The sequence below is a fragment of the Molothrus ater genome, chromosome 3, assembly GCF_012460135.2.
Source record: "Molothrus ater isolate BHLD 08-10-18 breed brown headed cowbird chromosome 3, BPBGC_Mater_1.1, whole genome shotgun sequence".
NCBI lineage: Eukaryota > Metazoa > Chordata > Aves > Passeriformes > Icteridae > Molothrus > Molothrus ater.
This window is the reverse complement of record NC_050480.2, coordinates 90,999,203-91,026,978: the sequence shown is the minus strand read 5'-3', so window position 1 is coordinate 91,026,978 and position 27,776 is coordinate 90,999,203. Positions and strand designations below refer to the sequence as shown.

The 27,776-nt window shown below is 39.0% G+C and overlaps 1 protein-coding gene across 2 annotated transcripts in view; it reads right to left on the bottom strand.

Moving 5' to 3' along the window:
* Positions 1 to 27,776, bottom strand: part of ME1 (malic enzyme 1) — a 154,031-nt gene that overhangs the window by 1,767 nt on the left and 124,488 nt on the right. For both annotated transcript variants that reach the window (XM_036379346.2, XM_036379347.2), the window contains exons 8-13: positions 24,604 to 24,701; positions 22,695 to 22,808; positions 10,026 to 10,131; positions 7,049 to 7,191; positions 4,827 to 5,000; positions 417 to 515 (exon numbers count right to left, since the gene is read on the bottom strand). In XM_036379346.2, the coding sequence (XP_036235239.1) occupies positions 417 to 515; positions 4,827 to 5,000; positions 7,049 to 7,191; positions 10,026 to 10,131; positions 22,695 to 22,808; positions 24,604 to 24,701 (734 nt within the window). The remainder of the gene's footprint in view (positions 1 to 416; positions 516 to 4,826; positions 5,001 to 7,048; positions 7,192 to 10,025; positions 10,132 to 22,694; positions 22,809 to 24,603; positions 24,702 to 27,776) is intronic.

Below are 27,776 nucleotides of genomic sequence, written 5' to 3'. Positions count from 1 at the left end.
TTTCATGTATGAGGGTTCCTTGTTATTCTTTCAAAAGCATATGAAGAGGAATTATTCACAGTAAGGTGACAAAGAGAGAATAGAATAATTTTAGGAAAAAAGGTCACAGAGGACAAACAAAAAGTTGAAGCTGATAACCATGAAGGGACAAAAGCCCTTCAGCTGTGCAGCTGGCATGACTGTGGTGAACAGCAGAGTCTGTGCTCTACAGACATACACACTTGCTGTAGATCCACAGCTCTCCCTGTATTTGGATTGCCTTTATATTTCTGAATTTAAAATGTAATTTTGAAATTGCTGTATGTCCAATATGGATTCAAGCAAACCAACTTGTGTGAAGGCGTGTTAGGTGATAAAATCAAACCATGTAGAGCTGGTGGGAAGACTAAAAGCCACAAAAGGCTGAAAGGACTTACCCTCACAGCAATTTTCAGTGACACATCCTGAATAGTGACTAATGGAGGGTAGAGGCGACCTTCCTGTAAATTCTCTTCTGTAACTTGCTGTGCTATAACCTGAAATAACACAAACATGTGTAACCAGATATGCAGATGAAGCTGTAGCTTGATTAGACAGTGATATTGTCTTTAGCAAAGAAAAGTTTCTGCTTTGGCAAATTCCACAGACACTCCTTTACCCACCTAGACAGCATTTTTAGAACCACCTTTGTCATTAGGAGAAGCTACACAAGAATTAGAAATGTTGGGAGTTACACCTTTTTCTCCCTCAGACAATAAAAGCTACTTAAGTCTTGAGTAAATCCATGACACACATAAAGTAGCAAATATATCTCATAAACTAGAAAATAGTTCATTGTGAGATATAAATTCCAGCCAACAATTGCAGTTGGGCCAAAGACTTCTAAAATGTAGAGAAGCACCTGTCATTCTGACAGCTGTCACATTAACCTGTGCAGGGAACAGAACTGAAACCCTTAAGTGCAAAATGCTCTGAAAGAAATTACTGGCAGCTGGTATTTTTGCTATCATTAGCTACATTTTGTTTGTCATTTGGGGACTTGAAATAGCCTTTCAGGGTGATCCAGATGTGGATAGAAGGAAAGCTCTGCTCTGGATAACATCTGGTGGAGCCATGTATTACACACCAAGAGGTTCTGAAAACACCAGGCAAGTCCAGGAAACGCTGAGAGTTAAAACTGATAAAAAAGCCCAAAGAGAAAGCAAGAAGTGCACTTTTGAGGGACTATTCTAGGAAGATACTTGAAACAAAGCACAAAGAAAACATCCCACAGTTCCCGTCACATCGGGTAACAGGACTCTGTACATATGCTTGTAAACATCTAGGACTGCATCAGAACAGGTGTCTGGATGCATCCCTTCCAGCAGAAATAGGTTAATAGTTTGAACTAAAGTAACTCCAGGTTCAAAAGAACTCAGTGTTCTCTTGTGCAGTCTAACTAGAATGTTGGTAGCTGTCCTAAGTTTTTTCCATTTGGAGTCAAAATGCTGACAAGAGCAATAGGCTCTTGAGTGTAACAAGGGAAGAAAAAGTATTTGTTTACATTTAAACCTGATCTTGAGAAATATAGCAGAGAAAAACCCTCTAGGGGGAGCTAAGAGAATGTAAAATCAAGTTACTTCTCTTCATAACAGCAACCAGGTTATTTCAAAATGATACAGAGCCCTTTGATGTGCATCTGAATGTAAAGAGGCACTCACAACATGAGGTCCCTGATGTTAACAGCATAAGAGGGCTCTGCAGCAAAGCTGAAGAAATCAACAGCAAGTTGCTCTTACTGCAATGCATCACTGAAAATTAAAGGTTCAGGAGTGGAGTACTTCTCTTTTGTGATTCTGTTTTTGATAGAAGGTAAGCCACAAAATATTTGGGCAGTGCTCAAAGTGGGAGAGGTAGCAAGATCAACTGTACAGATGCCATGCTGTTCCTTCAGACACACTCCTGTAACAGCATTGAAAATATGCAAAAACACAAACCCAAGCATTTCCAAAGAGAACAACACCTTCTTCATGTGGTGCTTGAAAAACACTCCTTGAGAACATCAGATCAGTGGTAGGGGAAAAAAAGATGAATCTACATGTGGGATTACTGAGAAAATAAGAAGTGCCACAGAAAACATAATTGTGCCAATGTATAAATCCAGAACGTAACACCAATTTGAGCAGGGTGTGGTTTTTCTCCACATACTTCAAACAAGAATGGGGTAGAATCATGAGGGGGCATAGAAAATAAAAAAGATGATTTTTTTATCAAGGAAACAACAAAAAAAAATAGACTTGGGAGAAAAAGAGAAGTCTGAAAGGAAATGCAAAGGACAACTGAAGGCGAACATTTCTGATGGTGCTGTAGGGAAACCAAATCATCAAAGAGCAGAAAATCCCGAGTTTCTTTTTCCACAGGACTCATAATTAAAGTGTGACACTAATTGGCAAAAGATGTTAAAATGTATAAACATGTTTTAAAAGCCACTAGGCTCATTCATGAAGGAAAAATCAATACAGGGATAAAACATCCTGCATGGGAAGGCCATACAGTAAATGTTGCCAGAATCTGAGAAGCCATTTCAGCAGAAGGATCACTCTGTATTTCTCTCATTTATCCTCTTTTCCTCAGCTTCCGCTAGTGATTGCTTTCACAGGAAGATATCAAGCAGTTTGGATCCTAGGTACCACCCAGTATGGCTGTTTTCATGTTTTAAATATTAATTAATTCAAGTTTTTAATAGAAAAAGTAGCAAAGCCTCATTGCAGAATCTAAAGTAAAGACAACCAAGACAAAATGGCATAAAGCAAGTGGAGGCATCTTGGTTTTTCGAGGACATATTCCCCATAATGAAAAGATTTTGTAGGATTATTTCTGCACTAAACTGCAGGTCACACATGCAGGACTATTTCATTAGTTCATAATTCTCTGCCTCTTTTGTTGTGTTTGGTAGGACTTAAAAGAATAGGCAACATCCCTTGCCATCACAGAACAAGTGCCCACAGTTAAGAGGTATTACAGCTTACAGTACCTTAGATTTATCATTTAAAGTCAAAGTTACACTCTATTTTACTTGGCAGGAAGAAAAGAACATTGAAATCAAAATCTGTTCTAGTTACAACAGCTACTTATTTGTGATTTCAATCAAATTTATTTTGAGATGTGGCAAAGCAAGAAGGAGGTGCAGGCATGCAGCTTGGGCTGCTTCCTTTCTATAATTTTTTTTTCAGGCAAGCTACACCTTGGCAATCTAAGAAGGTCCCTCTACCCAGAATACATGTGTTTGGTTCTCTAAATTTTGCAGCATCTGGGATGCTTCAATTTCAAATAAGGAATACTAAGCACCATTCTAAAACCCCCATGAAACTATTCTGATTTTATCCTTCCAGTATAAAAGCCAAGAACATAAACCAAAAAGAGCATTTTTGCTTTTGCTTTGCAGTGTGATTATTCAGCTAAGGGCCTTCACAGGCCTGACACCTCTTCTGGCAGACCCCTGTGGCACCCATCAGCTCAGCTCAGCCAAGCCCCCAGCCCCTCGCACCTAAGGAGACCAGATGTGAAAGGCTTGAGCTGGGAGCAGCTGCCCAGGGATCCTGCCACCACCAGAACTTTCTATGCAAGACAAAACCCACATTTTTATATGTCAAACTTTTCTAGAGCTTTTACAAGGGAAGGCAACTGTATAGCAAAACCAGCACCAAAGAGTCAGGAAAGAATGACTACCTCAAGTGAGAATTTAAAAGCTTCCTCACAATTTCTGCTACTATTTAACTTCCCTGACTGTTAAATTTCTTTGTTCAGAACTGATTTTTTTTCTGACTTCATAGACTGTCACATGAAACACAGTTCAATCCACACATGTGCCACCTTTTGTCATCAGCTCTCACCATACAGGAACCATTTCACACAAACCAAAATTAGAAGCAACTTCTAAATGAAGTAGGACAACTCTAACACAGCAGTTTAGACCAGGAAGCGAGGATCACCATATCCAACTGAAATTACAGGGGAGGATTTAAAGAGAAGATATAATTATCCAAAGGCTTAGGAGATGGATCATTGCCCTTTTATGATGGTTAAAGCCAGTGGAGACAGGCTGGGCTTTTTACTAATTTTAAAGATGGAAATTGTGCATGTCTTTCTTACAGAAGGCAGGCTGTTAGCAAACCCCTTTAAAGATGCCACAGCATGCACCTTAAAAAACCTCTGAAAGTCCAACAAGGACAGCATGCAAGTGCCCACCCCTTAAGAAAGCTCTGTATGACATAGGATCACACTGGCTATCATAGGATCACACTGCCTATCAGCTGCCCTTGAGGGAGAGCCAAGGACCACTTTCTTCCCTTTAAACCATGAAGAGCACAGAAGGAACAAGAATCTGGAAGGAAATATTACTTAGAGAAGCTGCAGGAGCTGAATAATGCATTCACACATCTGCTAACTGGTGCAGCTTTTTTCCCCTCTTTTTTAAAATTGTTCATAATTCAAATTCAAGCATTTTTGTAAGCAAAAGATTTACATGAGTCACCCCAAAGCTACTAACATCAATAATAATAATTCCTTTCAATCTACAATCAAACCTATGTGCCTGTGCATGTGAACTGTACATGTGTGCATTTACCTGTGGTAACACTGTACTGAAATCTTTCTTTTTTATCCTTCCCAACAGAAGGTATAGTTTATGTCAGGTGTCCCTAGGGCAAGTGTTAACTCTTTAAAATTACTTGTCCAAATACAATTTATAAAATAAAGACCTTACACAAAAAGCAGTATTTTCCCCATTGTAAAGTTTAGCTCTGTTTAATTGCTCATTAATACTAAGTCACTAAATTAATGAATTTAAATAATTTTCAATACAGTACCTCAGCAGTCAAGAGGAATACATTCTCATCAATATGTCTCATTCCACATGCAATAACACCAAGGGCAACTCCTGGGAACACATAGGAATTGTTACCCTGTCCAGGATACAGAGTTTGTCCACTTGGAAGAGTGACAGGATCAAAAGGACTACCACTGGCAAAAATCCCACGTCCCTAAATTGTAAGAAGAAAAAGAAAGCACATTAATTGAGAGATTGCTGTTGAAATATTTCTCACATCCTTTTAAATATCCATCAATAAATATCCATTTAAATAATGTGAAAGCTGGGTTGAATCTATTTAGCATCTCTTCTGAGAGGGTGTTAGAGCTGTTTGCCTGACTATGTCTCAAGAACATCAGGATGCAGATCCTGGAGATCACTGGTGATTCTCTGTGGCTGTCTGACCTGATCTGTACCATTTAGAAGGAGGGAAACTGAAGCCAGCAGTCATTATTCACTTTGTGCATCCATGCCAGAAGAAGCTCCATGGCAAGTACAGAGTTGTAAAACCCTAAGTGGGCAATACTGCTATGGTAGCAACAGGTGATGCTACTGGGCTTTTTTCCCAATAACAAAGCACCCAAAAATGATACTAAGGCAACTAAATGTTGTGCTTTTGGATGGGGTGATTTCTGAGGAGCTGTGGGCAGGCAGAGCTCTCTTTCTTCCCAATCCCCTATTTCAGGCCCTTGAGCCCATTCCACAGCTCAACAGAATGTCCAAGGTGCAAGCTCTGTCCCAGGAACATCATCCCATAGAGCAACAGCACAAGTCAGTGTGGACCCTCCTCTGCCAGGACCTTGGGGGTCGCCTCTTTGTAGCGTACTGAGCAGGGTGAAGGCACCAACTCTGGCACCTGCCAGTACTGATAAACCATTAGCATGTTTCCCAGCAGGTTTCTGGGTAATGCCAGGCAGGACTGTGGCTGGAAGAGCCCAGGTATCATGCCCAGACTGGTGCAGGTAGGCAGTAGGGAAGAGCCAGCCTGCTTGGGGGAATTAAGGGAGTTCAGCTATATGGGTACAGGTTACACCAAAACACTTGTCCTGAGGCCATGAGATCTGCCTCTAACTCAGTTTAGGGTGCAGTTCATGTGGGAGTGGCACTGCATAGGGCTGGTGCCTGCAGCCCAAAGGCCCCTGGCTCCTGCTCTCTGGGGAGGGAGCACCCTCAAATTTAAACACTGAATTTAGGTGGAGAAGAAAAGCCAGCCTTTATTTATGCTAGCACTGCTAAAGTGATAAATATCACTGTTAAATACTTCAGAGGCACTTTGTATCAGAAATATCTCTGTCTGTTTTAGAGAACTGGAAACTGAAATGCACTATAGTGCATTTCAAAATAGGCCACTGTTGCTATTCAGCTCTTCAGAAGAATATTCTGTTTTGTTTGGTGTCATGCACTATAATCCTGGCCTGCTTATTATATGTTTTGGTGACAAATCAAATACTTCAGAGTGTCTTTTGCTCTGTTTACCACTAGTGGTTACCCACTACAACCAACCCTTCATGTAGATTGCTTCCCTGGCTCCTGCACTGTGCTGTAATTACATCCAAGCTGTGGAGAATGGACATGCTAAATTTGTCTTTTAAACACTGAGAAACTGTCATTCAAAATGCCCTGTATTTGACAAGAAATCCAAATACACCCACTATGAAACACATATACATTTGAAACTCTAGGCTGAATTACAGGATAATGTGTTTATCAGTACTTCTATAATAAATAAGCAAGCACAGTTCTCTTAATTTTTACCGACATTTATGTAACAGAAAACTTTGTAAGAAGAATTAATTACCCCAGTTCTTAATAGAATGATTTTAAAGATTCTGTTTCATGTATTGAAATATTTTCTTACCCAAAAGAGTATTTATGAAATCTCAAATGAAAAGCATGCCACTGTGTGTATATATTACACAAAATGGTACAGTTCATAATGCTCTAGTGATCGATAGTGACTGATGCTTTGGTTATAAAAGATTATGAGTGTTGCCTACACCAATAAAAGCTAAGAAATGTTTTTATGAGTGCAAGCACGCAGTGAATTCAATGAAATTGTCTTGATAAAATCTGAAAAATCTTTTAAATTATTTAACTCATTTTATCTATGTACAGAGACATGATTAGTACCTGCTGCTCCACCCTCTGTCCTCCTCTCTTTTAAAATTTAATTTCAGACTTTTCATGACTTATACTGGAAAGATGTTAATCTTTGCTCACCTCTGTGTATTTGTAGCACTGCTCTGCAGTACATTCTGCTTTGCTGGTGGGATTACTGAGAGCAAAAATTATAGGACGTTTGTTTAGAGCAGCCATATCCTTAAGAATTTGTGGAGTAAAAGCACCACCAATTGCAGCAACTCCTAAAGAAGAAAAATACACATATAACAAGTAGACAAATTAAATTAGTTCAAGGTAAGAAGACAAGCATGTCACTTGCTAAAGAACAAAGCTCCTTTCTCTCTTTCTCCCTCTTTAAAATGGAGTTCAACCTTTTTCCTAACATGTAGTTGGAATAAAGTTTTGTATAAAAGACTTTGCAATAGTGAAACTTCTGTATTATCCCTAGCATAAGGCACAACCTATTTGCCCCTGTATGATCTGGTGAATTTCTCCTTTCCCTTTCCTCAGGCCCTTTGTGTAAGATTAAAATGTTATCACCTAACCTGCAGCTAGGTCCAGTATGGACTAGACAGATGCAGCTCTGTGTCCTAAAGTTCAGTGCAACAGACTGGATAGTTTGTCCCAAATCCAGTGTGTCAGATTTCAGATTTTTCTGACATGATGAGTAAAGTCTCTGCCTTCTACATCTGAGCTGAGCTGACAAATAATAATTTTGAGTCTAGGCCTTCCCTGACAGCAACAATTTCTTTAATACATCCCTTTTCATTGCACTGTAGATACTTTTCTATTCCCTGTACTGTCCACACTTATAACTGCTATTCATAGGAACTGAATGCCACTCTTGCAGGATGAAATCATCTAACTTAGGCTGCACTCTGCTGCATTGCAGACTTGCAGCCAGAACTTAGATCTTGGACCTCAGACAATTCACAAAGAAAGAGGGGGGTGTGTGATGGTTTAGAGATGCCAAGTATTCCTGTATTTCTGAATAATCTACAAGAGCTGGGGATTCAAGGATATCCACACCTTCAGTGAAAATAAACAGATAAACAGATCTTGGAGTAAAACTACTTTATTTTACTGGAGGCCTCTCTCACCTGGCTCGGAGAGAGGGTAGCCTCCTTTGTCCTCACAGACCCCAGTGCCTGACACCCCATTCTGCATTCCACACAGCATCTGAGTTTCAAAATCAGGGAAAACAGCTTGTTTTTCCTCTCCTGGGGAGTGGAAATGGATTAAAACCCAGGCTGGGGGAGGAAAGCCTGGAACTTGAGCCTTTCTCAGGTCAGTACTGTAACATCTCATCACTGATGCTCAAATGAGCATCTTGACAGTGCCCAGTCTGAAAGGACAGCTTGGGATTTGCCTGAGAACATCAGGTCCTTGGGGGGAGATGAAAGGGGCCCTCACTGCCCAGAGCTGGCTCTAAGATTGTGCTTCAGGACAAACATTTCTTTAAGGCATCTCAGAGTACTTTCTGACTGATTCCACATGAAGCATGATATCATCTGTTACATACTATTATTTTTTGCAACTCTGAGCTCTCTGTACTTGACCTTCTATGAATGGACAGGGATGCTTAGATGCAAAAGCTCTGACAGACCAGCTGAGCCACTCTGTGTTTGATGAACAGCTGTATAAGAGCCTGTTAGACACCTTAGTTTCTGGTTAAATCTTCAGCTGCCAAGTGTTTAATGTCCACTAAAACTGCTTCTGGACAGCCAGCTGTAAGAATGACAACTATCTTCAGATTTAAGGTAAAAGAAAATGCTTATGGCTATTTTTTTTTAATTGCAGTTTCTTAGACTGGGTCTATCTAAATTAAGGCTTTTCCTTGAGCCATTGCAGGCAATGAAATGTGTATAAGGATTATTTGCTCAGACAGAGCTAAGTAAAACGGTGGGAGGAGGGGTATCAATGTATTTCCCCATAACTCCTGCTACTCCAGGGAACATACTGAATGTCTAGTCACTCAAACCAAAAATCCCCAATATTAGTTTCTATTGCTGTTTCTGATGGAAGAGACTTCATTATACAGAATTGATAAGAGAAAGTAACCTTGAGGGAGAGTCACATATCTTTATACATAAAAATTACCCACAGTAAAACCCATATTTCATGGCAGCAAATCTTCCCTAAGCATCCACACACATTTATCTGGATAAATATTCATTCATTCTGTCATTCATACTCTTCTGTCCCTCTAGCTTTTTCAGCCTTAGAGTATACTAAGTAAATTCTCTGGACTACTTGGTCTCCTCTTCCAGTCATATCTTCATGCAGCACAGGAAAAAAAACACTTCATTTACCTCACTGATGACCAGTAGTAAAAGTGGATTTTACTGAACAAGGACCATGTGGTGTAGGCATAGTCAAAAAGGTAGCTGTTAAAATGTAGGACAATTATCACTGTGGCATTTCAGTTTTCTAGCACCTGATGAATGAGTTTACTAGCTGGATAGATTAATCTTCAAGTCTTATTTATTTAAAAAAAGACCAAGAGTACTTGCAGTTCAGTCCTGAAACTGTCACTGAAATACAATAACCAAACTATAGAGAGCTGAGCAATCCTTTATTGAGATCACAGTCCTTCAGCTTTTACAAAAGAAAAGGTATTGTAAAATCTGCATTTTGGTCTGCCAAAAAGACTGCTGGCTAAGGACTTAAATGTGATCAAAAAGAAGACTCAGTTACAGCACCCTTGTATTTGCATAGCTTTACATGAGCTTAGCTCAGTTTTCTCACTCTAAGTTATTTGTATTGTATTACATCTTCCACATTACACCAAAAATAATTTAGGAAGGTGGTAAGGTCCTCCATCAGATGTTTAAACCCAGTCAGATTCTTTCCCCTGTGAAATGGATGCATCAGAATGAAAGCAGTGTTACTTGCTTGGATAGTTACTATTTGTTCAGTTGCTTAATAGAGTCCATTATGCACCCAGTGTTTTCTGAAAACACACAAAGGTAAACTCTGTTCAGAGGAACTTGATCTTCTCTTCAGACAAAGCCACATCCCCATTTTTTCTTTTCAACAAAGAATAAGGTCATTGCCTTAAAGTCAAAGAAATTACCTATTAGCACGGACGGTTTTATATCTTTAACAATATCTTCTAGATTTTTCATTTCACGATGTTCGTGGGCAAAACGCTGTTTCTCATGTGTTAATGAGGCACGGCCCTGAATACAGAACAACAAGAACAATAAGTTTAATGGAACCTAATATCCTGTTTATATATCTGGTTTAACACATTCTATTTTCATTTCTATTTTTGCATCTATCATATCAAATGAAGTTACACTGTGTACAGCTAATATGCTTAGGATAATGTAGGACTGATCTATTTGTCTAAGCAGTCAATAAATTCAGTAATTGTACTTTAAATCAAAAATAGCTGTAGAACACCACAGTATTAACATCTACTTGAGCAATTATACGAGATTTGTAACTTAGCAAAACAAAAAAAATTTCTCCTAGCTTCTTCAACTTTGCTCTTGCCTGAAAGTACGGAGACTATATGGTGTGAGTATTTAGACTATAGTGGAGCATACATTTTTCTTCACATTTTTCATATTTAAGTCATTCATTATTAAGGATGGAATATAAAAATAATTCCAACCAGATGTCTGGTGCACCATTTCTGCATTAGCAAAATTGACTCAGCTGTGAAAAAACTTTTGCTCTGATCTCTACTGGCAATTTCCACCCACCAATGCCCAACAAGGTTTCCAAACAGAATATGACAGATGCAGGAGAAAGGGCTATAGAATATCACTGACATTGACTTGGGCTGCAAAGTGGATTTGAACTCAGTGTAACATGGAGTGCAGGGAGAGAATGGGCCAGAGTTTGTGCAAATGCTGTTAGTTGTCTAAATATGCAGAGCTTTGTCTGTACACAGACATCTGAAAATGTCAGCAGAAAAGTTTGAAATGAGCACACCACTGCCCCTTGTTTTAGTCTCAGACCTGCAGGAAATATCACTGCAAAGACACTTTTCAAACACAAGTCTAGAAGATGGTTCCAGCCCTTCAAACATCTTTCAATTTCAGACAGAAACATGCAGATTAAACAGATATATATAGAAGTACATGAGGAAAATTGAATGCTGAATATAATTTTAACCAAATAGCCAGAACAGATATGTATCAGCTCCCCAGCCACACCTTTCACAACTGGTAAGATGAAGGTTTCCTTAAACAAGATTATTAAGGCTACACAGAAGTATTGGAACAGAATTCATTCCATTATTCCACCAAAGTCTATAAATTTGAAAATTTTGGCTCAATTTAGGCATGCATACACCATTAGACATAAGAAGCCACAATTAGCTTTTCTAACAAAACTGAGAAAGCTGATGCTTCATTTCAGACCACAATTCTACGGTGTGGCAGCATGTGGCCGTGCCAGTCCCATCCCCAAAGCTCCTCTGCTGGTCCTGGCTCTGCCACTGCCAGAGCTGGTGGGCAGAAGAAGATCTTGGCTGTTTCTCATTTCCATCTGCAAGGAAAAGTGCTTCCATCCCAAGGGGGCCACAGGAAGCTGTCATGTGGTCAGGGCTGAGTGAGCTGCTCTGCCCCACAGCGTGCCTGCTTCTTTTGGCTTACTCATGATAACAGGGCATTTCCAGAGATCTCTCTTTTCTCTACACACTTTTATATCTGGAAGGGATATGCAGGTCTTAAGTGTTCTCCTAGAGTGATCAGCACAGAAATACTGAGCTAGGGGCACTTGATTTCCTTTGTGGATACAATGTGGAATTGTCAGCCTTGAGGGAATGCTGCAGTATTAATCATTTTTGGCATGTTCATGCCTGAATCATTCCACCACAGTATGCATTTTGCAGCCTGCCATTTCCCAGCATCCCAGCAGATGTCCCCAACAGTCTGCACACACAGTTTGGACCCATCTCATTTTAAAGCAGGAATTTTCCTTAACTTTTTCAAGGGAAAAATAAGAAGCTTTCTTTTTTTGTCAGCAAAGAAGAAACCTCAACATTTATGACTTCCAGACCATGAGCTTGTTACTAGGATTAACTCAAAATACTTTAATAAAAGCCACTTCTCATTCTAATCTGCTGATTGGTTGGAATTTAAATGCTTGGTAGCAGATTTGCTGGGGAGCAAGGAGTGAGTGCCCTGGGCCACCATCCAGTCCCAGGCTGCTTCCTGAGATGGTTCCTTAATGGTTCATCATGGTGCTGCTGAGGAGGCCAGTTTTGCATCTGACCTTAAAACCTCTAGGAGACTGCCTTGGGCTACCAAGGAGAAAAACATCACCTCCAAGGGCTGTGACCAGCTCACTCTTCAGGCTGTGGCAGGCTGGTAGTTCTGAGCCACTCCAGGATCTGCAGATCTGGACAGGTTGCTCAGGAAAGGTGACTTTGATTTTTTTCTGCAGTAAGTAACAGCCAAGAGATCCGGCTGACATCTTAGTGGATAAAAATCTTGCTATTCTTTCATTTTCAATTTCAGTCAAAACAAACAACCAAATTCCTTCATGAAGCAGACTTTCTTTTTATACAGTTTTACACTTGACTGGCTTTTGAGTAGGTGTTAAAACACTTACTGATGAAACACCAGGGATTCAAAGTCCTGACATTGACAATGATCTCTCATTTAATTGGCTACAAAGGAGTGCTCAAACAGTAAGGATGTGAGCCACTGCAATGTTTTTCAGGCTGCTAGGTAGAGAGACTAGTGCTAGACAGATGGGTAAGCTCAGGTCAGATACACTTCTGCCTTACCCTAATTTCTATCTGCTCTTAATTTCACACATGGTATTCTACCATTCTAAAAAAATTATACTCAAACAAACAAACAAAAAACTCAATGCAAGTTAAAACCCCAAAAAATTTAATATTTACTTATTTATTCAGCTTTGGTCTGAATTAGTTTGATCCCATTAGTCAACACAGATCATGTCTCCAAGTAAATTTTTTTCCAGCATATTAACTAAGAATGAAATATTAAATTATGTGGCTTAGCAAAAATAACAACAGCTATGTGCATAGACATTTGTGCTTGGAAAATGCTTATAAAAGAAATTATATGGTTGAGTTGTTTTTTTGTTTTTGTTTTTTAGTATTTATATTTTAAAATAAATTAGAATTATAAAATGGTTTGGGTTGGAAGAGACCTTAAGGATCATCTCCTTCCACCCAGCCTGCTGTAGGCACAGACACCTTCTGCTAGTCCAGGTTGCTCAAAGCCCCATCCAACCTAGTCTTGAACACTTCCAGGGATGGGGAATCTACAATTTCTCTGGGCAACCTGTTCCAGTGTGTCACCACCTTCACTATAAAAAAATTTCTTCTATATTTCTAATATGAACTGACCCTCTTTCAATTTAAAGATGAAATCCCTTGTCCCATCCGTCCCTGCCCTTGTAAAAAGTCCCTCTCCAGCTTTCTTATAGGCCCCTTTAGGTACTGGAAGGCTGATAGAAGGTCTCTTGGGGCCTTCTGTTCCCCAGGCTGAACAATCCCAAGTGTCTCAGCCTTTCCTCATAAGAGAAGTGTCAGAAATGTATCTTCCTTGTTGATTCAGTGATCCTGAAGGAGCTACATAACACCTCCCTAAGTTCTACATCCAAGATATCAAGACCAGCTAGCTGATTACATAACTTCAATAGTTTAGAGGCCAGTCCTTTAGACAGTATTTTTTTCTCCACAAACTGATAAATTTTAAAGTTCTGCTCTCCACCAAGCAGAAAGGCAGCAGCAGGACCATGACTAGTTTTCCTCTGTGCCCTGCCAACAGGACAAGCAAGAAGGAATAAACAATTCAGTTTTGTGTATCTTCCTTAAAATAAGGGGTTGCCAATCCATTTAGTACAAGCTTCCAGACATCCATCCCTGAATGCCTATAGCTGGAATAAGAAATCACAGAGCTTTTGTCAGCCAGCAGAAAGAATAGGATGGAGCCAAAATGCAGATGTCTCAATTCTGGATTTGTGTGGTTTGCTGTCTTGTCTCCTTCCTGACATTGGAGTGGTGTGAAGTGGCTGGACCTGTCAGTGCTGAGCTGCTCTGACTAAAACATCTTCCAGAGACACAGAGCACGTCTTCTGACATGTCCATTTCCAGCCCTGGCTTAGCCAGCTTTTGTACTGTGGCTGCTGGGAAATGAGCAGTAAAGGATCAACACAAAGCAGCATAAATCAGAAATTGCTCTGGTCTGCTTGCATCTCCATAATCCTAAAACACTAACATGGCACAGAGCTTACTGGTATTTCCTTTCTTCTCCTAATAGGAAAAAATGTAAAATACACAATATTTTGAAGAGTTTGAATGAGCTCTGAGGGTTCTGTGTATGAAGCTCTGAGTCTTTTAAGTAGAAACATCATCTTCAGTCACATTCAGATATGTCTTCTAAGTCCACTGTCTTGCTCTTTCAGCATCATTAACAATTCCTTCAGTCAATGAAAAGGGCTCAGAAAAACCAGCAGTTTAAAGACCTTTGCAGTACACCAAACCTCTGTACAGTCTCATTGTTTCACTGAAGCACCTCAATGCTTACCACACAGGGAGAGAGTTTTGGACAGATTTTTTTCCAGGAGCTGCTACCAAAGGATGTTATTGCACTGCTGTTTGAATAGCTGTACAAAGACTCCTCCAGGCCAGGCATCAGCTGCCTTAAAGGTGCATTATGTTTTCTATTATGCATAGCATATGTAGATGTACATAAAGATACATGCCTCACTCCTGCATCGAGGGACACTACCCAAATCCAAACAGAAAGTCTTTCACACTGAAATCCACAGATGAACCAAGAGATTTAATGTGATATCTGTGCAGCTATTTAGAAGGGAGGACACAAACTCTTTCAACAGAAAAAAGAAGGCAAAGTGAGAAAAAGAGGCTATATATTCTTCTTGCTTTTACTTCCCAAATGTATTCATCATCCCAAGAAAGAAATAAAAAAAAGCACCAAGATTATTTCCTTATAATTTAAAATGCTATATAATCTTATATGTTTTTCTTATCTTTTTTAGAATAAGTAATTTTCTGGGGGCATTTTAATAAGTTTGCTTGACTTGGGAAAAAAAAATCCAGAAAATAAACACAAGCAACCAAAAAAACTACTAAAAACTAATGTACCATGAAGAAAATCATAGTATTTTTAATGGATAATCACACTGCCTGAATAAACTACACAATATACTTTCACTAGAGTACTGAAGGTTGAGAATATTAGTAACACTCACAAAGATTAATAATTCTTAAGTCAAAAAACTCAAAATAAAAATTGCAGAAATTACTTAGTGGGAAAGTGCTGCTTCTATCAGAGTATCATTCTGTACCAAGAAACCTTTGGGTTATTTTGGATTTGAACAAAAGAGAACAAAACAGCCTGAAAACAGATATTAGAAGTTACTGTGGTATCTGAGATGGAAAGTAATATGAACTAAATTTTTATTAGCAAATGAATTACAAAGGTGGACTGTGTTAAATCAGCAGATGAAGTACACAGATAACGAAACAATGGTAGCATTCTCTGTGACATTATGTATGAAAGATGGTGGCAATCCTAAAATGTCTCTCCTTAATGGGTCAGAGTCATTGGTATCATATTTTATTATTACAAAACACAGTCACATGAACACCGAGACCTTTCAATTCAAGGAGCAAAAGGAAGTAACAGGACTCAGTGGTGAATAGTTCTATGAAGAAATTGTTTGTATTTTGGATTTGAAATGAAAGCAGTTCATAAGGGAGCAGTTTCAGGGAGGATTCTGAAGTTTTTAGTTTAAGGGTCTGATCAACAGGGATCAGATTTCAAGCAAATGTACATCACAGTTTTCACAGAAAGTTACTCTTATCATCACATTATAGCCAAATTGAGGCTCAGATAACAAACAACAATGACCCATCAATAAAACCCTGAGAATTTTCATAGGGAACAGCTGTAAAAACAGGAGACCAGACTGCACAGCAGACATCTATATGGGAAATTAGAAAATGGGAGGCAAACCTTACAAATGCCACCAATGTGCAGCCTAATGCCACAGCCTCTTGGAGCTGGGGCTGCTGCAGGAGCCGGGGCTGCAGAGCAGAGCAGCTCTGTGCCAGCCAGGCCAGAGAGACAGGGCTGGGAGCTGCCCAGAGCTGCTCCTGCCATCAGCCCTGGGAAGGGCTGGGAGCTGCCCAGAGCTGCTCCTGCCATCAGCTGGGAGGCAGCTGTGAAGGAGCAGAGCCCCCCGACGACTGCGCTGTCCCACATTCGAGGCACTGCTGGCTCTCAGCCTGGCTCACAACCAGGGCAGCACAAATCTATTTATATAAACACTTGCCTCCATTTCACTGTGTCAACTGTGGCTTATTTAAACAAGAGCTCAGAGAGCAGTACACAGATAAATTCATAAAATAATTTGAGGTTCTTAAATGCTGAAGACATGAGAACCACAAAAGACATGAGCACTGTAGACCAGGGAGCAAAGCAATCCATTAGTAACTCGTGTATTTCCAACTCCAAATGTTTTGGTTTTACTTGCATTTTTCCTGTGAATTCCCTGCTGCAGAGTTTAAATACAAACAAACAAAAAAGCAATTGTGAAAAAAAAAGCCATGGTTAGGAGTCCTAGGAGAAGGTAGTGAAGCACCTCCCTTTTGGGAGATGGTCTCTATGTGGCCTTTTTATCTGTTTCATCACAAGTAAATCCCTGGTCTAAAGGCTGTTGAGAACTCCAGGCAGTGACTACAGAGAGACCTCCATGGGGAGGTCCCAGAATCATGAAAGGGGTGACACAGGAGGGGCACAGAGAGCAGGCTGGGAGGGGACAGGCCAGGCTGCCACAGCCAGAACTGCAGGACAGCATCAGGTACAAGTCAAAAAATGCAAAATAAAAAGGGTGGAGGCACAGATATGGACTCACTGGGCAGGGGTTGATTGAAGTCCAAGGGCCTGCAGGTGATAGGCACCCTGTGCCACCTCATTTAGGAACCAAAAATTAGAGACATGCAAGTCCTCCCAAAACCCCATACTGAGATTCTATAAAGTGACAGTGCCTCCTGGTCAGGCCCATCCTCTAGCACCTAAAGGTGAAGAAAATACATTAAAACTAAACCAGGCAACTTGGGCACACAACTAATAAACAGTTTGTTGCCAATTGTGTGAAAAAGACACAAGATTTTGAGGAGACAATGTCATAATAGTTGGCAGTAAAACATACAATTATGGTTAAGAAATACAATTCTGGTGTTGATGTTAAAACTCATTGTTAGAAAAGTAGGGCTGGTTTAGTTCTATAAAATTTATAAAGTACCCTTTCCATGTAAGTAAGCATACGTGGTTAATAGGTTAACAGGCAGGACAAAATTTATAAAGACAATTATTTCAAGAAGATAAGATCTGAGAACCAGAGCAAATCACAAATCCACAGAACAGCAGAAAATGGAGCAAATCAATAATTGTTTTCAGTAACAGAGCACGAGCAAAAGAAATAATCAACTGCTCATATTAGGTCCTCATCTCACCAGTACATCTAATGCACACAGAGTCAAAGAGTTATGTGCCAACAAAGGCAACGGGCTTTGGTGGTGTCTCTTTTAGAGAAACACCCCACCAATCACCCTTTTGCCTTGTCCTCACTTGTTTTCATACATTACTCACTGAGCATGAGTAACGCCACGAGCATTCGGAGAGAAATTAATGTTTCCTTTTTGCAAAACTTGTACTTGATATAGAACATGACAAATGCGAGATTTAAGTGCACAGATTAATTCCCCAGGCATCAGAAAAACTGATGAAGCAAACAAGGATTGCTTTGCTGGGATGGTACATGAGTAAAATAAGGCAGAAACTGCTTTGAGTGATTGTGGCTCCTTCGAGATACTCAAGGCATTGCATCTTTGCTAAAATGTAAATGATTTTTTTGGCTCAAAGAGTCCCAGCCAGTTGCAGTCAGCCATAAAAAAACTTATCAAGAACAGAAGTGTCAGAATAATTGACTGTTGATAAAAAGAAAGCTAGAAATAATTAAAAGCTAGCAGAACTGGCAGACAGTGGTTTATAAAAGTTAAAAACATTATCAAATTCATCTAGTATGAAATTGAAACTTTTTAAAAGAATGATTATTGATTTTTTATTTTAATCAGTAACAGACAGTCTGGATGGGATTCAGTTTGATATGATGATATTTCATTTGGAGCTCTGAAAATTCTTTCACTTGTTATATGAATCTGGCACTGAAATTCTGGTATTATTCCAAATGTCCCCCTTTCTCTTCCATCATTCTCTAAGCAAAGACTGAACCATGTATGTACCCAGCTTTGACCAAACCATGAACTTTAATCAGGGTCATATCCAATGCCAGTTAATTGGTTGTGAGAATCTTTTGCAAATAAAATTGCCAGGGATAATGAAATGGGGGAAAGAGGATGAAAAATGAAATCCTTTTATGTGATTATCTACAGGTTTACTTGGTTACCTCCATTATAATTAATCAGGACCACAGAAATTGTTAATTTTTTGGGATCTATTTCAGTCTTCCTCTGATATAGAAGATCAATATTCTGAGGCCTTCAGCCATCAGACTTCAGTGAATATTCTTGTGCTTGTCATACAGGGTTTAAGATCACACATCTAATGGATATTTAGAATACAAATCATTCAGCTAGACACAAGTATTACTTGTGTAAGTAGTGCTGAACTAGTAAGTAAGTACTGTGCTGAACTAGAAAGAATAGAGTGCAAAACTGTCCAAAGAAACATTTCTCCATGGTGACTTACTCTTTAAAATTAAGGATGGCATTCATCCCTCTGCAAAGGAACAACTTTTGTGCACTAGAGATAATGTGGTGTACCAAAAATGCCTTGCAAATTATAGAAAAACTTCACTGCAAGAGAAGCATGTTTGGCAGCCCAGGAACATTCCCTGTCCATCCTCAGCACAGGAGCAGCCATCCTTGGCAGAGGGTGGGGGGAAGTTTCTACTAAGTCCATTTAAATATTAAAAATGCCTTATTAACTGTATCATATTTCTAGGAAGTTCCAAGAACCCTCTTGCCTATCACCCTACCCAAGAACAATACCTGTTCTTGGTATTGCCTTAGAAAACAAAACAAAAAGCAATAAAAAGCCTCTGCAGCACATTACTGAAATGCTCAGACAATGGTGAACCTCATGAATATCCCAACATTCTCATATTCTGCCTTTCCTCACCCAGTTGACACAAAAGAATTTACTGTCATGGACTAAGACTTGGCTACTAATACAGCTACACATAACACTATGGCAGCTTTAAAGGAGACCCAAAATGTGTTCACCACATATCACACATTTATGTAACCTGTGGAATTAACAGAAAGAAAAATAAGAGAACACTGAGAATAGGGGAATGGAATGTGGGAGACATTACCCACTTTATATAGGTAAATATATATTCATCAGACAGACTGTGATTGTGTGATAATTTAGAAATTCAGAACTGAAGATGAGTCCCAACTGATTATGTATAATCTTCAAGTACACAACAGTGCAAAACCAACTTTAAAGTGTCTCTTAATTAAGCATTAAAATTTCCATTTGACGCACTGGGATACTTAAGACAGTAAGTTTGAAAAAGTCACACAATTTTAAGTATATGATGTGCAAAACTTCCTCACTCACCTTTCGAAAACAGTTTCAAAAGGTGAAAGCATTCTGAACAAACTTTAAAAGACCAAACAACAGCCCCAAACTGGTATCTACAACACTGTAAATTCTCTAGAAGGAATTATAGAACACATCTATGGACAGTATAACAAACACAGCTCTATCACCAGCTCTTTTACCACAACATAGCAGAAAAGTTGGTCATCAGGCTTGGTTTAATGAAAACAGATGGTTCCCATGGGGGGAAAGTAAAATTAACAGGAGAATGAAAACACAGCTGCACTTGAACTAAAATTAAAAAGCCACAAAGAAAAAATTCAGCAACAAAAGCCTGATAAGTGACTTCGTGGCAGCTTTTAAGGGTGGGGAAAAAGAAAAAGGTGGAAACTGCAGCCAGGTCAACAACAGTTCCCAGGTTATTTTTCTTAGAACTGGTTGAAATTCTACAGAAAGTAGATGAAAGGAGAAAACAATATTTAAATCTGTAATAACACATTGCAAAATCATTGATCAAAGGCTAGCATAGAATATAAATTATGTCAAAATTAGTTTAGTTGGACAAAGTAACTGCTGAGTCTTCAGCAATTCTGTTATTTCTTATACTGCTAAAGGAACTGATCAGAATATTTCTAGTACTGAAAAGGTCTCCCTGCTTCACATAGAATTCTTTTGATCAAGCAGGTTTTAGTGAGGCAAATTTTAAGGGACTCTTATTATCAGGTTTCCATTGATACATGTCTTTAGTAGTAAGAAATAAGTGTCAGCGTAGTTCATGCCAAATTTGATTAACTGGTGATCTAGGTTCTGATTTTGGTAATTCTTACCTTTGCAGTAATGAAAGGGTTTGTAATAATAGAGTTCTGATTTTGTTCTCATAAATCTTCCTCATTTTATTTCTCTTATCTCATTTCTACAAGTTTGGAAAGTTCTTCAATCCTTGCAGCATTTTTCTGCAATCAGCTAAAGCCAAAATAATTTCCTAAGTGGACCTAAATCACAGCATTCTCTATCAGGCCAGAAAAAGGAACCCAGCATAGTTTAATTATTTACTCACTGTATATATAGCTTCCGAGCAGTTAAATCTCAAGCCTCTTGAGGCTTACATTGTATTTTCTTTCTTTGCAGGGAGGGTATTTTGCCCATTTTTTTTTTAACTTTTCAGTGAGGGAACATTTTGCTGCAGAAGAAAGCCAAGAGAGGACTTGCAGAGCCCTATACCAAGGACATGTTTCCTTTTGTCAGCCCAGGCCTTGCACTGACAGATGTCCCTCAAACAGAACACAGCAGCAAGCCCCCACCCGTTCTCCAGCCCCTCAGGACAGCCAGATGGGAAAACTGGTGCTGCCAGGTCTTCCAGGAACACAAGCAGTGACCTGAAATATGCACCGTCGGTTCCTGCTGCTTGCATCAACATCTGGCCACAAATTCAGCCCTAATCTACCTCAGACAGCTGTTATGTCTGGCGATCACAAACAGTTCACAAATAAACTCCAGGCAGGACATGAAATTCAGTGGACTGCTTTTTGGACAAAACCCAAATTAAAGCTCCACCAAGAAGAATAAGCAGAGGAAAGGAACATTGAGGCTGTGTGAAACACTGATTGGTTTTGGCACTGCTTGAGAGTGCAGAAGCTCAAAGGTGGTGAGGAAAGAATGCAGTCACCGAGTCGCTAAAAATTTAGAACCTATGAAAGGAATGAGTCTCTTCTTACCAAAAGCAACAGCCCAGATTCTCAGCTGACTGGCAAATTAGCAGTGAGAGGTGTGAAGGGACTGGGACAAGAAACAGGGAGCGAGAAGAAAGGAGAAAGGCTGGTTAACAACCTCGGCTGGATGGACATGCAGCAGAGACCTCTTTTACTGCTTTGGGGCTGTGAACCTCCTACACTTCTGCCCCTGTTTGTCTCCTCAATCACTAGGAGGTGATTTTAGTTCAAGAGTATAATTTGATATGCCCAGTTTCTATGGTGAAAGAAATGGTGCAACCGATTATTCTTAGGCAACCTCAAGGTTTCTGCAGCCACAGACAATACAAGCCTTGAAGCCTACAAGCCTTCAGTCATTTATATTTGGAGATAAAATCACTTCAAAATTATTAGATGAAAACCAAAAGGATTAAAAATACACATTAAACAAACAAAAAAAGCACCAGGGGAAAAATTCTGTGTCCTAGATACAGATTCTTCTGTACCTGATCAGGCTACCTTTGTGCCTTCTGGCAAGAGATGACCAAGATGACCTTGGTATTATTTGCCCATCTCAATGTCTATGATTGTACTATTTTCCCTTTAAAAGTATGAGTGAAAGGTGCTGCGATGCTGTTCAATAAACCAGCAGACACTGCCTGCAGAATGCATCCTCCTGATGCACAGTTGTGTGAACCACAAAAGACCTTTAATGTCAGACAGCCAAAGAATACTGTGAAGTGTGGTACCAATAAGGATGACCACAAATACTTCAAACCAACCAGCAAGGTGAAAAAGCAAAGGCAACTGGCCTGTCATCTATTTCCTTTAAGTAGTTCACAAACTATTAAATACATAACCACCTTTTAAAACACACCAGTTTCTTTATTCTGGCACATGGAATTCATATGTTTCTTTATTTTGGCACATGGAAGGAATGAGGTAAGGGTGACTGATGAAGTCTCTCAGCAGCTTCAAATTCTGACCAGTGTTGATAGCACTGCAGACCACAACATCTGCAACATGAGCTGTATCACTGGGCAAAGAAGCTTTTTGTTGCAATGCATCTCAGTTCTTGCAGAAGGATGACTTGCCTGCTATCCTAGTAATGTGCGTATACATCTTTGTCCAAGACTGTGCTAACAAATAATAGTCGCATTTAGATGGGAAATATTAAGCCCTGAACTTGAACATTTCTTTTCTTACACATTTATTAATGAACTGCTGAAAAATTTTCTTCATTATGTGCTCATCCCTAATAGAAACAGAACAGGAACTCCAAGCGTAATCATCCCACCGGCCAGCCCGTCATTAATTTAATAAACTTAAGAAAAGAAAAACAACTCACTATCCCAAGAGAGATATTTTTGCAGTTGCTTTCACAAAGAATATGTCCTTGTCTTTATCTACAGAATGCAAGTAAGTGTTGTGATATTTAAAGTAATGACAAAATTGTATTACCTTTACGACTAATCCCTTCGAGTCAACCAACCAAATTCTTTTGATAGCTGCATCTTTGGATAGCCCTTCTTTTTCCATAGCCATAAGAATGAGGTTTGCTATCCCCAATGCAGCCTGAAGGAAAAATAAGAAAAGTAGAGTACAAAACAAGAAATTAAAGAAATCCCCTGCTCACATGTTTAATTTACCTACTATTTTAGATAAGTTTTCTAATTTTAATAAACAACAATATGGAATCATTATTTTTTCATAAAATAAACCTAATGAACTGTAGCTACCATTTGGTAATTAGAAACCATAACACAGAAGAAGAGCATAGATAAATATTAAATCATATAGATAAATCATAGCATAGATGAATCTTCAGATGGCTCTTAGAGTGTGGAGAGCACAATAAATGTTGAGCTGGAAACTAGAAAATGCTAGAACTAACATTTGTTCCACATAATGATAGTTCCAGCCCTGGCAGTGTGCCAGGTTGGACAACAACCTGGTCTAGTGGAAGGTTCCCTGCCCATGACAGCAGGGGTCGAACTCAATGATCTTTAAGGTCCCTTCCAATCCAAACCATCCTATCAGTCTATGATATTCATCTCAGCATACATGAAATATTTTTTCTTCTTTGAAATTTTTGTAATTTAAACTCAAGGAAATAACAGTCTGCATGCCAGAAAGTAAAACACAAGAGCTTTTGCTCTTATCTTTTTTTAAGATGTCCATCAGAAAGGTAAGTCTCCTTTTACCTACTATTCATGTGTTTTGTAACTCTAGACTTGGCTGTGCTCCCAGTCAAAGCAGGGGAAAGAAAAACTCATGTATCAATCTTTTGCTGAAACGTTTTTCATTTTTACTGGATTTTATAATATTTCATCCAACAGATTAAATGCCATACAGGTACAGATTGAAAACCAGGCAACAAAACAAACCAACAAACTGGCCAATATTTCTGATTACAGACCCATACATGTATTTTTGGGGGTTGGTTCTGTTTCTTGTTCTTTATCACTGATTTTCACTGAGAACCAAGTGAGATTTTCCTTTTTTTGCAAAGAAATAATTAGTTTTATTAAGAAACAGCTCCTGCAGCAGGTGTGATAGCTACCATTACCTCTTGGCAGCAACAGCCACACTAAAACTATTGATAAAAAAATAAACATCAGATCATTAATTCATCTGCTTGTTGAACATGGAAGAAAACCAGGGGAAGGAACTCCAGAAAGATGGATAGTCTTGATGCAGTAAGGTGATGACATGGCAGATATGCATACAAGCCACTTTGAAAACTGCAGACATAGCACCAAATATTTAATGAAATTAAAGAAGCCAGCATGGGGTGGTAGGCTTCATACAAGAGATGACAAGCCATACTGTAGATAAGTACAGCCTGCACTTGTGTGTCAGCAGCTTAGAAATTAATACTCAAAAATTAGAATAAAAAAATAGTGTGCATAAAGATATTCAGAAATGGATGACCTTAATATGCAGAATACTGAAAAACTACTGAAAAACATGGTCAATGCAAAAAAAATCAAAGGGGCACTTCTTACTAAATTATACTGACTTGGGTAAACATGTTAAATTTACTTTCTCCGCTGTATTTCCTCATCTTTCAAAAAATGTTTTGCTTGGTTATATCAAGAGCAGTTCAATAATTTACAGTGGAAGAGCTAAAACTTGAAGTTCTAAAAAGAGAGCAGATCTCCAAAAAATGTCTTATGAAAAAGATGAGGCTTCACCAGATGATCAGAGCTTTTTCTGTGAATTTACATTTGAACTAAAAAAAACTTTCAGCAGGTGTTAGTAATTATTCTACTCATTTAAACATCTTGCTTATAGGACACATGTAACTCAAGTAAATATTAATAAAACTCATCATAGTACAATTTCCCCAATGTATAAAAATACCTACCTCTCCAGCTCCCTGGAACAACACTGTGTGATCTGACAATTTGTTCTTGGTGATACGCAGAGCTGCAAGAAGACCTGCAACAGCAACAGATGCAGTTCCTGAAATAAAAAAAGGAAAAAAAATCTGGTTATTCTTAAAAGAATTACGAAACTTTACATTTTAAGTAATACCACAGCACCTTTTGGCTAAAAGATACAAATACTGAGGGTAGTAACAAACTGGAGTTAGAGTCTGCTCTACTTCATTCTAACAAAAATTAAATGTAAGTGAGAATATCATCAGAGTAACATTAAATAAAATAGATTGATTCTATGGATGGGTATAACAGCTAGGCCATTCAAAGTCCTGTAAAATATTCTAGTTATGACCTTTTTTAGAACGAAGGCTGTGAGAGTCCAGAGAGAAATATTTTGAAGAAATCCAGATACTGAAAATTAAGTTACTGGTTTCATTCTTCAAATAGATATACTTCAAGTACAGTAAAATACAAAGCTAAAATAAAACTTCATTTCTCATGGGGAGGTTGTCAGAGTGGAATATCAAAATGAACATTTACAGAGAAGCTAAACCAGCTGAAAGAATAAGGCCAGCTTATTTAAGACTTCAGCCCACTGTGACAGGAGTTTCAGGTTAGTATCTTTTAAAACATTTTTCAAATCTATCTTTGAGTAATGCCACACAGGGAAAAAGGCTAACATTTAGTTTCATGATTTAGCCTGGGGAGGTCTTTTTTCTCCAACTCAGAACCCCAGAAAAAAAGACACCTGTCTGTCTTTGAATGGAGAAATTTTGGTCCTCATTGTGAGAAACAGCTATTAATAAAAAGTAGAGCAAAAAAAGAATTCAAGCAGGCATCTAATTCAAACTGGTTCACAGTGGCAGAGTAAATCTAACCTCTGTGATTGCTGACATATCTTTGTCTAACTTGTCCTTAAGGTCTTCTTTCAAATACGCTTATATCTCCTCAGCAAGCTATTCCAGTGCTTAACTGTATTCTAGGTTGAAAATTTCAAATCTAAACGTTTCTTTTCTTCTTCTATTTCTTTTCAGCCTCTTATCTACTACTGGAAAGCCTGTTACTTTGCAGAAAGTAATTCATTACATTTGAAGACTGATGGTGTTCCAATCAGCTTTGCTTATCTGGAACAATACCAATTCTCCCAGTCTTTCAGAAAGTTAAGTTTTCTTAACTCGAACCACTGCACCCAAATTGATACACTGCCCTGCAGGGGAATTGTCAGCTCTGTTGAGTCAAATTGTCAGCCTCTCTCGTGCTCAAGGAAGTGGTATTTGGTCACCCGGAGCTCACATTTGGCTCTTCTGACTGAAAGACTGAAGGTGATTCCTTCTCCCCAACAAAGCGTACTGGAAGGGGAAGACTTTCTTTCATGTGTTTGTGACTTCATGCAACAAGCTTGTATTTTTCACAAATTATTATCATCACTAAAGCATAAAGTAGCCAACAAAAAAAAAATCAAACTCTATTCCTGCAAGGAACTTGGATCCCATGGACCGGAATATAGTGGACAGGAATATAATAGTGGGGTAAATAATACCTCCAGGAAAGTTTTGGATTTAGAGCAGATTCTGAAGAATCATTTGCAGACAGCACTGATTTCTCTAGGACTGAAAAAGCTGCCCAGACGCTAACAATTAGGTACTGAAAGTCAAAACACGGGTTTCAACAGTCTTTGAAGATTTATAATGCCTATCTGATTCAGAGAGAGCTGGACCGCAGGGAGATGAACACAGGCCCTGCAATGTCCAGTTCCAGCAATAAGAAGTGAATTCTTCCCTTTCTGGGCAGCAGCTGTCACTGACTGACTTAGGGAAATCAAAGATGAGGCCATTAATTATTTTGAGAAGCCTGCAAGAACTTGCAAGAAGGAGATCTGCTGGTTCCTACAAGTCTGTTCCCGATCATCACTGCCCTATCTGCAATTGCCTACAAGCCACACAGTTGAGGGGAGAATTCATATTGCTACTGACTTTTCCTTCATAAAAAGTATGAAATGGATATGACCAGCCTGACAAAATCACTTGGCCCGGAATCTGCATATTGGACAGTTGCTCTCAATAAGCAGCTCCTCTAAATTTGCTATTCACAAGTCTATTTTCTCAGAAACAAGGTGAATTTTAAAGCTGAGATATAGCAGTAATCCCTACATTAAACTATGAGGTGCTCAAAACAGGCATTCATACTTCAGGCACACAGACCACTGATGGTCAAATATCGGTAGCTAAAACTACAGGACCTAAAAGAACAGAGGTAGTAAGAAGCCTGGTACTGGCTTCTTTGTACTGTACTTTTCTTCAACGACATCATTTGGGTGTTGAAGGCTGGGTTTGAATCTGTGGTTTGTAGGTAGGATCATCTAAGTTTCAAGAATGGTTACTTTTTCAAAAATAAAAGGTTTTAAAGTTAGAAAGTAATTTTTTGAAGTAAATCCACTTAAACAGTTAAAAAACATGTGCCTTCAGAATTATGTTTGTTACATGCTTTTGATTATGACTTTTCACTTCAATCATCAGAAATACAGGACACCTTGTTCTCAGCCCACTTAATGATTAGACCATACAAATCTGGCATTTTTTAATTCTTTAGTCATTTTTACGACTTGTTCTGTCCCTGATTTCTAAATAAAAATCTTTAAAATGGTTCCTCTGAAGCATGGCTTTGGGAACAATAACCACCAGGCTGAGACACTTCCACCTCACAGTCTCCCAGAATTAGCTTGTTTCTTTCCCAGATGAAATTAAGTCTTCCTCAGGCAAGTGCCAAGCTGGCAACGACCAAAAATGGCAAAAAAGAGAAGTCAGTGTGCTCTCAGTTTCCCTTGGTACTCTACCAAACAATCCTCATAACCAGCAAGAAAAAAATCCCATTGTCTCATTGGATGCCAAATTCTTTCTCCTATTTTATTTTACACAGCTGTGCTTGCAGGGGAGGAGGAGGAGGGAGCCTACATAACACAGCTTATTCCTAGGACCGTCAATCTGGTCTCCTGAAAAGGAAAGCTGGGCTGGAGCACTGTATGATCCCTGTCTTCCTTAAAGTTGTGGTCACCACAGCACCCTCCCCCCATCAGAGGAGTTCTCAGAGAGCCATGAAAGCTGCTCTTCAAGCTGCTTTGTGGTGACAGAGTCAAAATGAAACACCAGAGATTTATAAC